Below are 13,228 nucleotides of genomic sequence, written 5' to 3'. Positions count from 1 at the left end.
AAGGAATGTTGAAAGAGACAACTAAGAAATGAAACCCACTACTGTAAAAGATCCCCTAATTGTATATTAGAATTCTACATAAAGTCACCTTATAGGGACACTATGCCCCTACTAGACATTTAACATCACAGAATAAAACCTTCAGTGCCTGAAATAGTTTAAACCCTATTTTGACCAATGGGTCTTCAGAGACACCCTCAAACATCACAGGCTAGTGTCAAGGCTCTCCAAAACCTAATGGATAGTAAGAACTTAATTCTAAAGATTTTGTATGTTTGTTTGTCTATACAGGGTTTCTCTGTAGCTTTGGAGCCTGTCCTGGAACTAGCTCTTGCCCATCAGGCTGGTCTTTAAATCACAGAAATCTACCTGCCTCTGCCTCCCAAATGCTGGGATTAAAGGTGTGCGCCACAACAGCACAACTCTGCTAAAGATTTATTATCAAACATGGAAAAATCGAACTGATAATCAGCTAGAATCTTTACCTCTGGCTGGCAAGATGTCATGGGACTAAATGGTACTCTTCATGTTACCAGAAAAGAAATGTAATCATCAGTATTACCCAGGTACCAACTCTGCTACTTACAACGGAGATATGTCTGCAAGATAAACTAGTACAATCATGGCATAAATGCTATCGAAATAACAAGTTATTTTTTGATTGGATTTTAGGACCATGTGATGAAGCCAATACTTGACATGGCAAAGATGGACAGGAACCTGTGACTAGATGCACAGCAGACCCAAGGGAAACCCTACCATTATTCTGCTACATTAAAATGAACCCTAACAATATATTGCTACACTCATGGAACAGAACATCACTTAACCTTTATCAGAGATGTTTCTTCTTGCAAAGTTGGTAATTAACAAATAGTCCACAAGTAGAAAATGTGGAACTATTCAGAAGTCTTTTAGCACTCAGCCCTAAATGGGACGTTTTTATCACATCATTTCCTTCATGGTTCAGAGATTTATGCAGAAGAAGAGGCAGAAAGATTTCAAGAGCCAGAGATGATAGATGGCTCCAAGGAAACAATGCCTTCCAGACAGAAGAGGATCAATACAGATATGAAATTATAGAGAGTGGGACAGCACACACAAGACCTACACAGATGCAAATGAGACTGAATCCTAGAACTGAGAGGGGAAGTAAAACCAGGGTCCCAATCCTAACCAGGAATCTATATCTAACAGACACTGGGAAAGAGAAACCAGCTTTCTCCAATGGAGCATCAAACATGTGTAGAAGTAATTGGCCAATACAAAATAAACTCCATTGATTTTGTGTACTTTTTGTTTTGGTTTAGTATTTTTGTTCTATTCATTTACTCTTTTTTATTCTATATATTTTGCTTTTCATTTTTTCTTGTTTTTTTCTGATTCATTATTTTAAAGAGATGGTGAGGGAAGAACCTGAAGTTGGGGAGGAAGGGAAGAGAGGAGTACTGGGAGGAGTCTGGGGAAAGAATACAATCAAAATATATTACATGTAAATTTTTAATAAAAATGTTAAGGAAAATAAAAGAAATTGACAGAGAAAAAAGCCAACATATCTACCATTTGGTTAAGTTTTTTTTTTCTCTTCTTTGCCTGTAGAGTTAGATATCAAAAGAAATGTTTTATAATCATCCTTAGGGAAAATTCTTGAATTTTGTTTTCTAGGAGTACAGAAGCATCAGTTAATATTATTCCACGCTTGTGTCAAAACTTAGAAGACAAAATAGATTGGATACTCTCTGATCTAATTGGTGACCAGCTGGCGACTGTTAGAAAGACACAATTTTACCTGGCAGATTAAAGGACTTTTTATACACATGATGGATTTCAGATAAATAACAGGTTTGTCTAAGACCTTGACAGATGCAAACTCCATTGAATGTCTTTGTGAAATCACCTGGAATGGGCTTCAGAATGATTTGATTCAATATGGTAATTATTTTTCAGATGTCTAGTCTTGAGCCAGAGATGTTAATTTATCTGAAATTTATACTAAACCAAGGTGGTCAGAATAGATTCCTCCCTCGTTATCCATTAAGACTCTCAGATTGCAAAGCAATAGGGGAGAGCACAATGCAATTGCCTTCACTGGGGTAGCTTTTATTTTTTAAAGATAGTATAGCTCCTGAAATTCTTGAGAATTTCATATAGAGACAACTGCTAAAACCCATGGCTCAGCAGTCCACACTGTATGATCTTGGCATTAATTCAGCTACTGACTGACTCATGATCAACACATTAGTGGTCTACAGTAAATAGTGTTACCCTACAGCAATTCACAGCTTCCCCTTTGAATTCTGCTAGTTAAGATCATTCAGAAAGGAGTAAACAAAATAGGCTAGACTTTGTAAGAAAGTCATCACAATCATTGAAAAGAAAGTTAGGTTTCATATGCTGTTTCAGACAAGTCTAATGAAAATCCTTGTCAGTGATTATAAGCAATTTTCTAATAAAGCTAAGAAAAAGTTAAAAAAGACACTGATGCAAATAAAAATGTGCACTGTATAAATAAAAGATGCATGCATATACATTTGTCTGTATAAAAATAAAAACTTAATTATCAAATATTAAACGATTTTGACTTATAATCTATAAATATTATACCTATTAAAGAACACCAAATATATATCACCTTACCTAAAAATAAATGATTTTAGTTGAAAAACCACACCAAAATTAATTAAACATATAAGTGACTTTTAGCAAACACCAGATCAGATATGAGAGCTGCAAATTATCTCCAGCATCCTGTCAGTCAATTTTATCAATATTGTCATTGCAAGAAGGTACAGAGTATTTACAATGTACTTGGCTAATATTAAATTTTAACATATTTCATGTAATAAATATTTAATAATTATACAATATGCAATTCATTAGTTTTCAATTCCTAAAATTTGTAGTACAAAGAAACTAAAGAACTGATACAGAACGGAAACAGAATTCAAAGCTGGGCCAATTAATGATCTTCATGACACCAACTGCAAGCAAATAAATCGAAAAGCAACTTTCATTTTTATGAATGAAATGAAAACAGACATCATTTTAGAGCTAACATTTGCATAAACAATGACTATATGCCATCTGGTGGTCTAATAGAGAGAACGAATACTTATGCAGGATGAATGATTGAATGACCTGCTAAATGTTTCTGACTGTCCTAGGCCTGTTCTGAGTACACAGGACATTTACCTAACACTGTTTATGGCAAGATGACTTGAGAAACACTTCAGTCACACTGGGAATTTTACGAACAGTTTACTTAATCTAAATCTGAATTTATTAGTTTTGTTAATATTAAATTTACCCCAGAATAGATATCTCAGCAGAGCAGAATGTGAGCTGCTCAGGCAGATGACTAAGTTCTCAGAACACCCTTGTAAGATGGCTCAAAACTACCTGTAACTCAAGCTCCGCAGATGTCCTGGCTTCCAAAAGCGCCTGTATTGAGGGTACATGCCCCTACCCTCAACAAAATAATTCACTTCAGTGAAAATAAGAAGAGGATATTAAAAATAAATTTATAATGTGTTTCACACTGATCAAATGTCATTCATGTAGCATAAATATTTTATAGCATAAAAGGAGGATGTGTTCCACACTGCACCAAAGAGCATTCATGTAGCTTTTATCTTTGTGATGGGTTCTGTTGTTAAAAAAAAAAAAAGGTGAGGAATTGAAACAGGCACCGTTGTTCATTTCAAGTGTACAGTTCAATTAGACCCTGCTGAGATACTACTTGACTTTCAGGTTTTGTAGAAAATAGCCAAACTCCTTCAAAATACACATCCACCTCTCTTTTCCTCCAGGTTACTTCAAACTAAAAAATACACAATAACTTGATAATCTCTAACATGAATACAGATTGTTGATTACTGTAAATCTAAATAAATTCTCTGCTTTATATTTCTCATCACAAATAATCGTGACAGCCAACACGCCCATCATATGGTGTTCTGGTATACATGTTCTCAAAACACCATTCTCAAAAGAAGGAAGGAATAGTGAAAATCCTAGTAGGTTTCTTGTCCCATAAGTAGACTTATGATATTGTTAAAATTGAAATCATTGTCTCAATAACATTTTTTTTCTAATGCAAAAAGTACATGCATTTTCCATTCCCACATTAAAATGAAAAATGCTTCTGTTCACAATACATGAATTTTATATGTAAAACACAAAATGTTCAAAACTGCCAGTTGCTATTCATTTTCATCCTTAATAGCAAAGGCAAATGCATTCAAACAAAAAGAAACTGGAATTTAGTAAACATGGTGCTATGAAAATAAAAAAAAATTATTTTCATATGGGATGAATAAACGATTCTTAATTTTTTATACACTTTGATTTTTTTTTAATCAAGGATGTGCAAAGAAGGCGTGGCCTTCAGATATTTTACTATTTACTTACAATCAAGCCACTGTTCGTTTGCCACTTTTCTCGGCCGTCGATCATTTTGTAGAATATCCCACCTGGATTGAACTGAGTACTCCAGACAAGCACATTTCTTTGATAATACACATCCATCCCTGTTATTCTTGAATTATGTTCAACATGAGAAATCTGCTGAAGACCGCCACTGTAGTTGAATGGATATACAAAACCCAGGATGTCAGTGTCATTAGCTATGTAGAGAGCTTGATCTTCAGAGCCTGCAGATCATTATAATAAAATACAAAATAGAGGAAATTTCAACTAGGGCAAAGTAAATGATGTGCTTTCAATTATCGTCAATTGTTATTCTCTATACAGTTTCTTCCAAAGTGAAAAGCAACTGGTTTTATATCATCTTTCACTCTCCACGGCAATGATTTCTGGTCAACACTTTTGTAAAGTAATCTATTGCTGTCTCAGTTTTCCTAAATACACAGCTTAATTTATGCGTATAAATTAGGCATTTGAAAAGAATGTCTTTGGCAAATCACAACATGTTGTGTTCTAATGTCTTGATTCTTGGTGTTTAAATGCTGTCCTATATTCTCATTTAATTAAGAAAAAGCCCTCTGTGGTTTTTTTTTTGTTTGTACGTATGTAGATGAACCCTGAATTATTACTACTTATGGCTACAGAAAGGAAAGGTTATTTTTTCCTTGTGTTCATATAACTTTATATAATTAGAACTATTGAACTCTTTTTATTTTATTTTTTCAGGGCTGGTGATACAACCCAGGGCTTTGTACAAATTCCATTACTAAACCGGATTCTGTACTGCTTTGTTATCATTTTAACAGGTTTCATTCTTTGTTATATTAAAGTTTTGTAATTTCCATTTCATTCCCAATTAATGGGACAGCATATCCTAATTTTGACATCTATGACATACTAATACCACTTTCATACTGATTGAAAAGTAAAACCATATGGGAATTTCGATTGTATTAAAATATAAAGAAATTGAGTTGAATATATAGCATTGCAAATAACCATGATAAAAATAATAGTGTATCCTGAATTTAGTTGAACTTGTCACATTTGTGTACAAATGGTGTGCTATATTCTATCATTTTCTCCCAGTTTTCTCATGTAACTATGTCTTATTAAGAATACCCTGTAATTGAGAATATTAAAGCTGTATAATTTTGTAAAACTATATGAGCAATGAAATCTTTTTATTCAATAGTCTAAGACCCATATCTGCCATTTAAACTTTTTTTAAAAAAATTCTATCAACATTCTGAAAAGAAACATGATTTATATTCAAACTTTAAGAGGTCCCACATAAAAAGGTCCTCTCTTTATAATACTTTTCCTTATGATTTCACTGTGGTACAGTGGTCCAAAAAGTTCTTACATTTACTTATATAGAATCATCAATGGAAACACAGTTTTTAGGTCATCAGACTCATGCTTAAACTTTTTATTCTACTGACAAGTTGCTTCAAATACAAAGTAATTTTAGCATTTTTCTCTATATTTAATAATTTTCTCAGTAAGTTACTTAGAATTATACTATTTATGAAAATAAGGTAGAGATAAAAGCGATCAGGGTCTAGTGGTATACTGAGCAGGGGCAATTGGGGCCACAGTGATCTATTGCATATATTATAAAGAGTCCACAAAGGAGACTTTGGAAGTTTCCAGAATAAAGAAATAATATTTTTAATTAAATGGAAATACAATGAACATTTCGAAATAAAAATAAAAAGCCACATCGACTGCCACTAATCTATAAATATTTCATATTTCTATGAATGAATAATTTAAAGAATATTACATTTTGCTAAAATTCAATATACATAATTTTCCCCATAAGATATTCATGACAAAATTGAAATGGCTTTTTAATTACTTACCTTTTGCTACGCAGCTGTTGTTTTTTTCTTGAAAGTTCTGGTCACAGACACATTTATACGATCCGTGTGTGTTTATACAATGCTGGGAGCAGACACCAAACACCAGGCATTCATTGAGATCTACAAGAGAAGAGCTCAAATTCCATCTTCACCTTTGCAAGACAAGGACTATTGTGAGAACTAAACAGAAACCCTGAACACCCAGTAGCAAATCCACAGAGCGAAGTCAGCAATAAGGTAAAGAACTTATGTCTGTGACTCAAAATATACCACTGAATTAAGGGCACACAATTAGAACTGAAAACTAAGTGTCAAGGTCAGGTGGATTGTTGACCATGCTGTTTTCTCCTCCACTTTCACGTATTTCCCTCTGCTTCCTACATTTTGTATATTTTCTCTGATTACGTAATAAGACTCTAAGTTAAAATCTTGTCTCAAATAGGACTTAGTAAAGTGGGATGACTGTTTTTTGTTTAGCCCTTTTCTAAAGGTCCAACGTTACACACCACTCCCAGTGATGCCTGCAGATGACACAGACAAAGTTTGAGCTCAACTTTGCGCTTCTGTTGCCTGTGCTATGGCCCTTCCCCAGGAACAACTGAAGTATTGTAGTATCAATTAATTTCTGTATTGGGTTCAACACATGGACAGAAAATGAGCATGTACTTGCCATCAAGTAAAATATACAGGCATGAAGTAAAGTGTATCATGTCAACACTTAATTATCTAAATTAGTGAAGATTTTTCTTCTTTCTTTAGAGAGTCAGTTGTTTCTATGACTAACTTTTGGTATGGAATCTAAGGTAGTCTGATCAGCTCCCCATTGTCCCACCATGGACATTTGAAGAGCCTGACCTTAAAGTGGCCATTCTAATCCCATACATGTATCACAACTGACACAGGATCTATTATCTCTTCTATTGCTCTCTCTGTTCTCTCTTCATTTTGGCTATTTAAACTAACATGTTTAAATTTAATACAAAAGAGCAATGTTTATATTCTTTTTTATATATTACCTAGTGAAGGACTCTAACAAGCTAAGTTGCAAAATTTAGGTAGTACGTCTTCCTTCTCAATATCAAATGGAAATTGATTTATTTACTATAAAATGTATTTATTGTATACACAAATTTAGTTAATGTTCTGAATTGACTTGTATATAAAATAGAGGTATATAGAAATAATGAAAACATGGTTATTTGAAATGACAAATTTAGTAGTGCTTCTGTTTCCCTTGCAATAGAATAAAATGAGAAAATATTGTTGGGCGGTGCATGTCCTTAATCCCTAATCCCAACACACAAGAGGTAGGGGCATGCTTATCTCTATGAGTTCAATGTCAACCTGGTCTACAAAAGTATAAAAGCTAGTTACAAGACAGGCTACAAAACTACAGAAAAATAAAGTAAATTCAGAGAGAAAATATTGAGAGCAGTATTCCAAAACAGAGCTTACTATTCAGACTCTTTAGGTAATCAATACTATCAGAAATATAGTCTGAAGAGTCAGGCTCTTTGTGTGTGTGTAATTACATATTTTTTTAAATTAAATTAGAGCTATGATCCACAGATGAGAGAAAACATAAAGTATCACTATTTGCCTTTTGGGGCCTGAGTTGTCTCACTCAGTATAATTTTGTCCAGTTCTATCCATTTTCCTACAAATTTCATGGCTTAATTTTTATTTACAGCTGAGGGATACTCTATTGTGTTTACTTACCACGTTTTTCTTGTCCATTCATCTGTTGATGGGTATCAGATTGTTTTTATTTTTTTAATTTTTATTGAGCTCTACAGTTTTCTCTGCTCCCCTCCCTGCCTTTCCCTTCCCCTTCAACACTCCCCCAAGTTCCCCATGTTCCCAATTTACTCAGATTTTGTCTTTTTCTACTTCCCATGTAGATTAGATCTATGTAAGTCTCTCTTAGTGTCCTCATTGTTGTCTAAGTTCTCTGAAATTGTGGTTTGTAGGCTGGCTTTCTTTGCTTTATGTTTAAATGTAATAACATATAATTAATAGACACAGTTAGGAAAAGAAAAAAAATGGTTTATTCAAATAGAGAAAACTTAGTTTATAAACTTTCAGTGATTCATGGTGGTAAGAAAATAGATAATTCGAAGTGTATAAAAGCATAGCTTTCATTTTCTTTGTGTGAGTATAATGAGTTAGTTTTTTCATATTGTCTGATAAACTACAAAGTCATTTTTAAATCAGGAATTTAAAGAGAAAAAAGCTAGAATAAGAAGTTATAGTAGAATGTTTATGGCAGGGCTGGGAAAATAGTTCATTGGGTATAGGGCTTGATGAATATGTGTGACGAACTGAGTTTAGATGCCCATCCTCCACATAAAATACTAGGCAACACAGAAGCACCTGTAATCCTAACACTTGGAAAAAGGGAACACCGTGAAGAAGAGGATTTCTGGGGCTGGCTGGACAGCCAATCTAACCAATCACTGAAGTTCAGGTTTAGTGAGAGGTTTCATCTCACCAAAAAAAGGTGGAGAGTTACAGAGGAATGATGTCAAAATCTAGCTTTCATGTCTTCACAAAAACTCATATATACTTACACATAACAAAATTATTAATAAAATTAATAAAAATATTTTATTTAGTGTAAAAATTCCAGCCAGATATTAAATATTATCTTAAATTATGATAACAGATAAATATGCTTATAAAGTTTTTTTTCAGAGAAAATTGCAAGAATGTACATATTTTGTAGTGTACTTCATAACTCTATAGGTAAAGCACTAATGGAAATTAGGTTTACCTATAACTTACTTTGGTATTTTTTCCTTTACTATATGCCCAACTTTATAGGATTACAAGCCAGTTGACAAGGAAGTCATTTAGACACTGACTTTGGATTTTTAAAGACATTTGATGAAGGATTGTTTAAAACATGATGCTAGTACAAAAGCTTACAAGTTTCTTAAAGTAAATTATCTGTCACAACATGACAAATGCCACTGTCAAGAGAAATGGATCTTCTCAAATATTCTTTCAGGAAATGAGTCTAATACTTTGATAGTTCTTAACCAATAAATTCCTCATTTGCATTTCAAAACAGAATTGTTATGACACAACTGAAATACCGGCTGGTCTGAATTTGTTATTTGTTTAGAGATGGCTTTGTAGTCTCAGAGATGGTTAGCTTAGTCATGAAAATAACCTCATCACTCTCTTCTTTCTCTCCCCTCCCTCCCACCCTCCCTCCCTCCCTCTCTCTCTCTCTCTCTCTCTCTCTCTCTCTCTCTCTCTCTCTCTCTCTCTCTCTCTCTCTCAAAACTGAAATGGCAGCACATAGCTATACATAGCTTTTATGAAAATCATTCCCTGTCACCTCACAACTTAGCAGCCTTGGAAATCTATACAAGCCAAGGATTTGAGCACAAGCTGTTGAGGAAACATACTTTACCTTCACACTGTCTGCCTTTCATGTTTCTCTGAAACCCAGGTTTGCAGCGACAGAAAACAGATGTTTTTATTTGATTACAAAATGCATCATCTCCACATGGATTCCCATTGTCCTCACAGTTGTGTTCACGGAGACCTAGGATTTAAGAATAGTAGAATCAAAACTAATATGACTCTGGTTTTTGAATTGGGAGTTTATTTTTTACTTTGAAGTAATTGTTTTACTGCATGAAAAATTTCTATTAAAGATGCAGTTTTCGATGCATTCATACCCCCTTTTCCTATAAAAGGCAGAAAAAGACTGAGCTCATTACACTAAATACAGCTGAGAGAGCGGATGACACAGATATTGACAGTTGCTGTCAAGACACAATACTTCCTAAAACTGAGTAACAAGTGAATGATCTTCCTGAAAGGCCATCATCAGAACATTTCCCCATCCCACATCCTTCTCCAAGAGAAATAACCTTTCCTATCAATGACCTCAAGATTTTTACTACCTCCCTGCAGAAGAGTTTGTCAAGGACTAACAAGTTACTCCAGTCAAAAGGTTAAATCAATAGCTTGTTTTAATTTTAGTCAGGACACACTAATAAAAACACATCTGAATGGAAAACTGGTTAAAATGCTATTAGAACAAAGACAGACTGCCCTCTAATTTTAGCATGGTATTTTATTTCCCTACTTTATTTTCCATTAAGGAAAGTACTTTTAAATGTAAACAAACCAGAGGAGTTTGTGGTATAGAGTTGTCTCTATACCACATCAACTAAACAAATTTCAAAAATAATTTGTTTTTTTTTCTTTCTTTTCCTTATTCTCCTTTTATCAATAAAAAAAATACATAAAAAAATAATTGCAATTTTAAAAATTGAATTAGTATGATATGTCCCTGCTGATATACAGAAAATTCAAATAATTAAAATAAACTTTAACAAAGATACTTGTGGTTCTATCTCAGTCATAAAACTGAGTGATGTTCCAAGAAATGTTCCTTCAACAAAGTACACTGTGAAGAGTTGTCTCCAGACAAGAGTAGAATAATTTCATGTTAGAAATCTGTCTTTCTGTACTTTCTTTTTTTTATTATTGAAAAAATTTCTGCCTTCTCCCTGCCTCCCATTTTCATCCCCCTCCCCCCATTCCTCTTCCCCTCCCCCCACTCCTTTCCCCCTCCCTCTTTCTGTACTTTCTTAATAGAACCCACATACTCTTTGTGCATCCTTGTTCATCTGAACCATCTCCACAGTCATCGAGCCCATCACACTGCAGCTCCACGGGGATGCACTTTTTGTTGCTGCAAGCAAACTCATCCTTTTTACAAGGCTTGGCTTTGAATGATAGTTCACCTGTTTAATTATAGAAAAAGTGGTTAGTTAGTGTTTCATACCATAAGACTGAAAATATTGAGCTCACAATGTGTTCACCAACATACTAAATGTATGCAAACACATATTTTATATCTTAAAATTTAAGTTTTCGGGCCTAAACAAACAAATTTTAGAGTTTTTGAATTTGGAAAAAAATAAATATTCCCTATATTAACCAACACCCAATGTTTATGAGAAAATATATAAAATGCCCCATGCAAAATTTTAAATAATGTATACACATTTTTATTTATTCTTTCAGAATTTCATATTGTATATTTTGATCATATTCATTTTCTTCTCCAACAATTTCCAGATCTCACCCCCGCCATTTTCCTGCCCAAATTCATCAAATTCATATTTTCTCTCTCTCCCTGTCTCTTTGTCTCTCTCTGTTTCTGTCTCTCTGTCTCTTTCTCTCTTTCTCATTTAAATGAACAAATAAATAACAGAAAAAGAAAAGAACCAAATTGTCCAGTTTGTCTTGGCCAATCCTTCCTGAGTACGGAGCCTGCCCCTGGGCGGCGCTTCTTATACCCAGTGTAACTCATTGAAGAAAATGAACTTTTCCTCTCCAAGCAGTCATCAACTGTGAATTTCCTCTTGGCTGGGAGAGGAACTTCCACTCCCTGCAACCATCTGAGCTGCTTTTTTTTATTTTGTCTGACTTAAGCTTGTATAAGACTTATGTATGTTGTCATGGTTTCAGAGAGTTAATATGTACATATGCTCCATTGTCTGGAAAACACTGTTTCCTTGAAGTATCCATCACCTCGGCCTTTTATAGTATTTCTGTTCCCTCTTTCACACAGGCCTCTGTTTTGAGAAAGAAAGTATGATATACACACTACTTTGGGTTGGTCATTTCATAGTCTCTTATTCTCTTTACATTGACTAATTGTGAATTTTTATATTAATTTTATTTATTAATTAATATTAATTAATAATTTCTATTAGAGTACTCTAATAGATGCTTATCCGGAGAGGATTGAAAATGTACTGTTCTATGGGTCAGTATTGCATTTTACTGCTCTGTGCATTTAGCACAATAATGGTAGTAGGATTCACAATAAGGTCCATGGCCAGTCTAGACTCAGATTCTTATCTTCATCAATAGTGTTATTCATGAGTTCTATCTCAAAATTATGAAGAAAAGCTAAAATTACACATACTTTATACAGATTTTCTCACCTCCACCTCTATTTTTGACAAAGGATTCCTTAAAATCAAATTGTTTCTCTCATGATATTAATATATTCTTGGATGAAGTGTCATAGTAGGGGGCATTGGATAAAGCCATTCACCCTTTTTATGCAGATGAAATGATAGGAAGTTACTTTAGAATGGCTGTTTCAACTGTGCTGCCTGGAAATAGACCTTCATATAACCACAAGGATTTCTTTGCTGTAATTTTAAGTAGTAAATTCATTCTCTTATCTTGCAACTTGCTTATAAATCAATAATTCCAACTGGACAGATTTACCATTGCAGTGATCTTCATCAGAGTTGTCCCCACAGTCATTGATCCCATTGCATGTTTTCTCAAGCTGTAGGCAGATTCTGTCATTTCTGCATCTGTGAGGTCTTGAGGGTGGGCAAAGAAATTTGACTGAAAGAACAATAACAGAGAAAAAACAAAGTGACTCATTCAGGTGCATGTAGTTATTAAGAATGTACTTTGCTTTAAATCAGATAATGCAGCTTTTGTCTTGAGTAGGAAAATGACTGACTAATCTTGGAGACTAGAAAAAATATAATCTTTCATTTTTGAAGTCACTAATCACAGAAGGGTACATAGTTAAAAATTATAAAATGGGGTAAGAAAGGAAGCAAGTTTCACTATCAAATTTGCAGTTATGATTTCACTAGATGTATGACAGGATAAAATATCAACCTTTGGTCCTGGTTCTTTAACACTCTGTGTTTAAACACATATTTAGATATGTGCTTAAAGTTTGTGGGGAAATCTTTGTTATTCATTTTAGTGTGTGATTATAAAAGTCAGAAAAGTTTATCTATCCTATTTTTCAGTAATCTGTCCCTAAATTAAAATATCACTCTAAGTATTACTCATATGTAGAAATATGCTCTGCTCTGTCCATGGCACTGAATTGCTTCCTCTTGAATTCTTCCTTTAGTTCTTAT

At 33.8% G+C, this 13,228-nt stretch overlaps 1 protein-coding gene across 1 annotated transcript in view; it reads right to left on the bottom strand.

The window, feature by feature from the left end:
• The window catches only part of Lrp1b (LDL receptor related protein 1B), a 1,720,116-nt gene that overhangs the window by 87,759 nt on the left and 1,619,129 nt on the right, over positions 1 to 13,228 (bottom strand). Inside the window, exons 73-77 of the mRNA XM_075985306.1 lie at positions 12,567 to 12,692; positions 10,925 to 11,062; positions 9,715 to 9,849; positions 6,294 to 6,413; positions 4,411 to 4,652 (exon numbers count right to left, since the gene is read on the bottom strand). Of these exons, the coding sequence (XP_075841421.1) occupies positions 4,411 to 4,652; positions 6,294 to 6,413; positions 9,715 to 9,849; positions 10,925 to 11,062; positions 12,567 to 12,692 (761 nt within the window). The remainder of the gene's footprint in view (positions 1 to 4,410; positions 4,653 to 6,293; positions 6,414 to 9,714; positions 9,850 to 10,924; positions 11,063 to 12,566; positions 12,693 to 13,228) is intronic.

Source organism: Microtus pennsylvanicus, chromosome 9 (genome assembly GCF_037038515.1).
Source record: "Microtus pennsylvanicus isolate mMicPen1 chromosome 9, mMicPen1.hap1, whole genome shotgun sequence".
NCBI lineage: Eukaryota > Metazoa > Chordata > Mammalia > Rodentia > Cricetidae > Microtus > Microtus pennsylvanicus.
The sequence above is the reverse complement of the archived record's forward strand: the minus strand, read 5'-3'. Positions and strand labels throughout refer to the sequence as shown.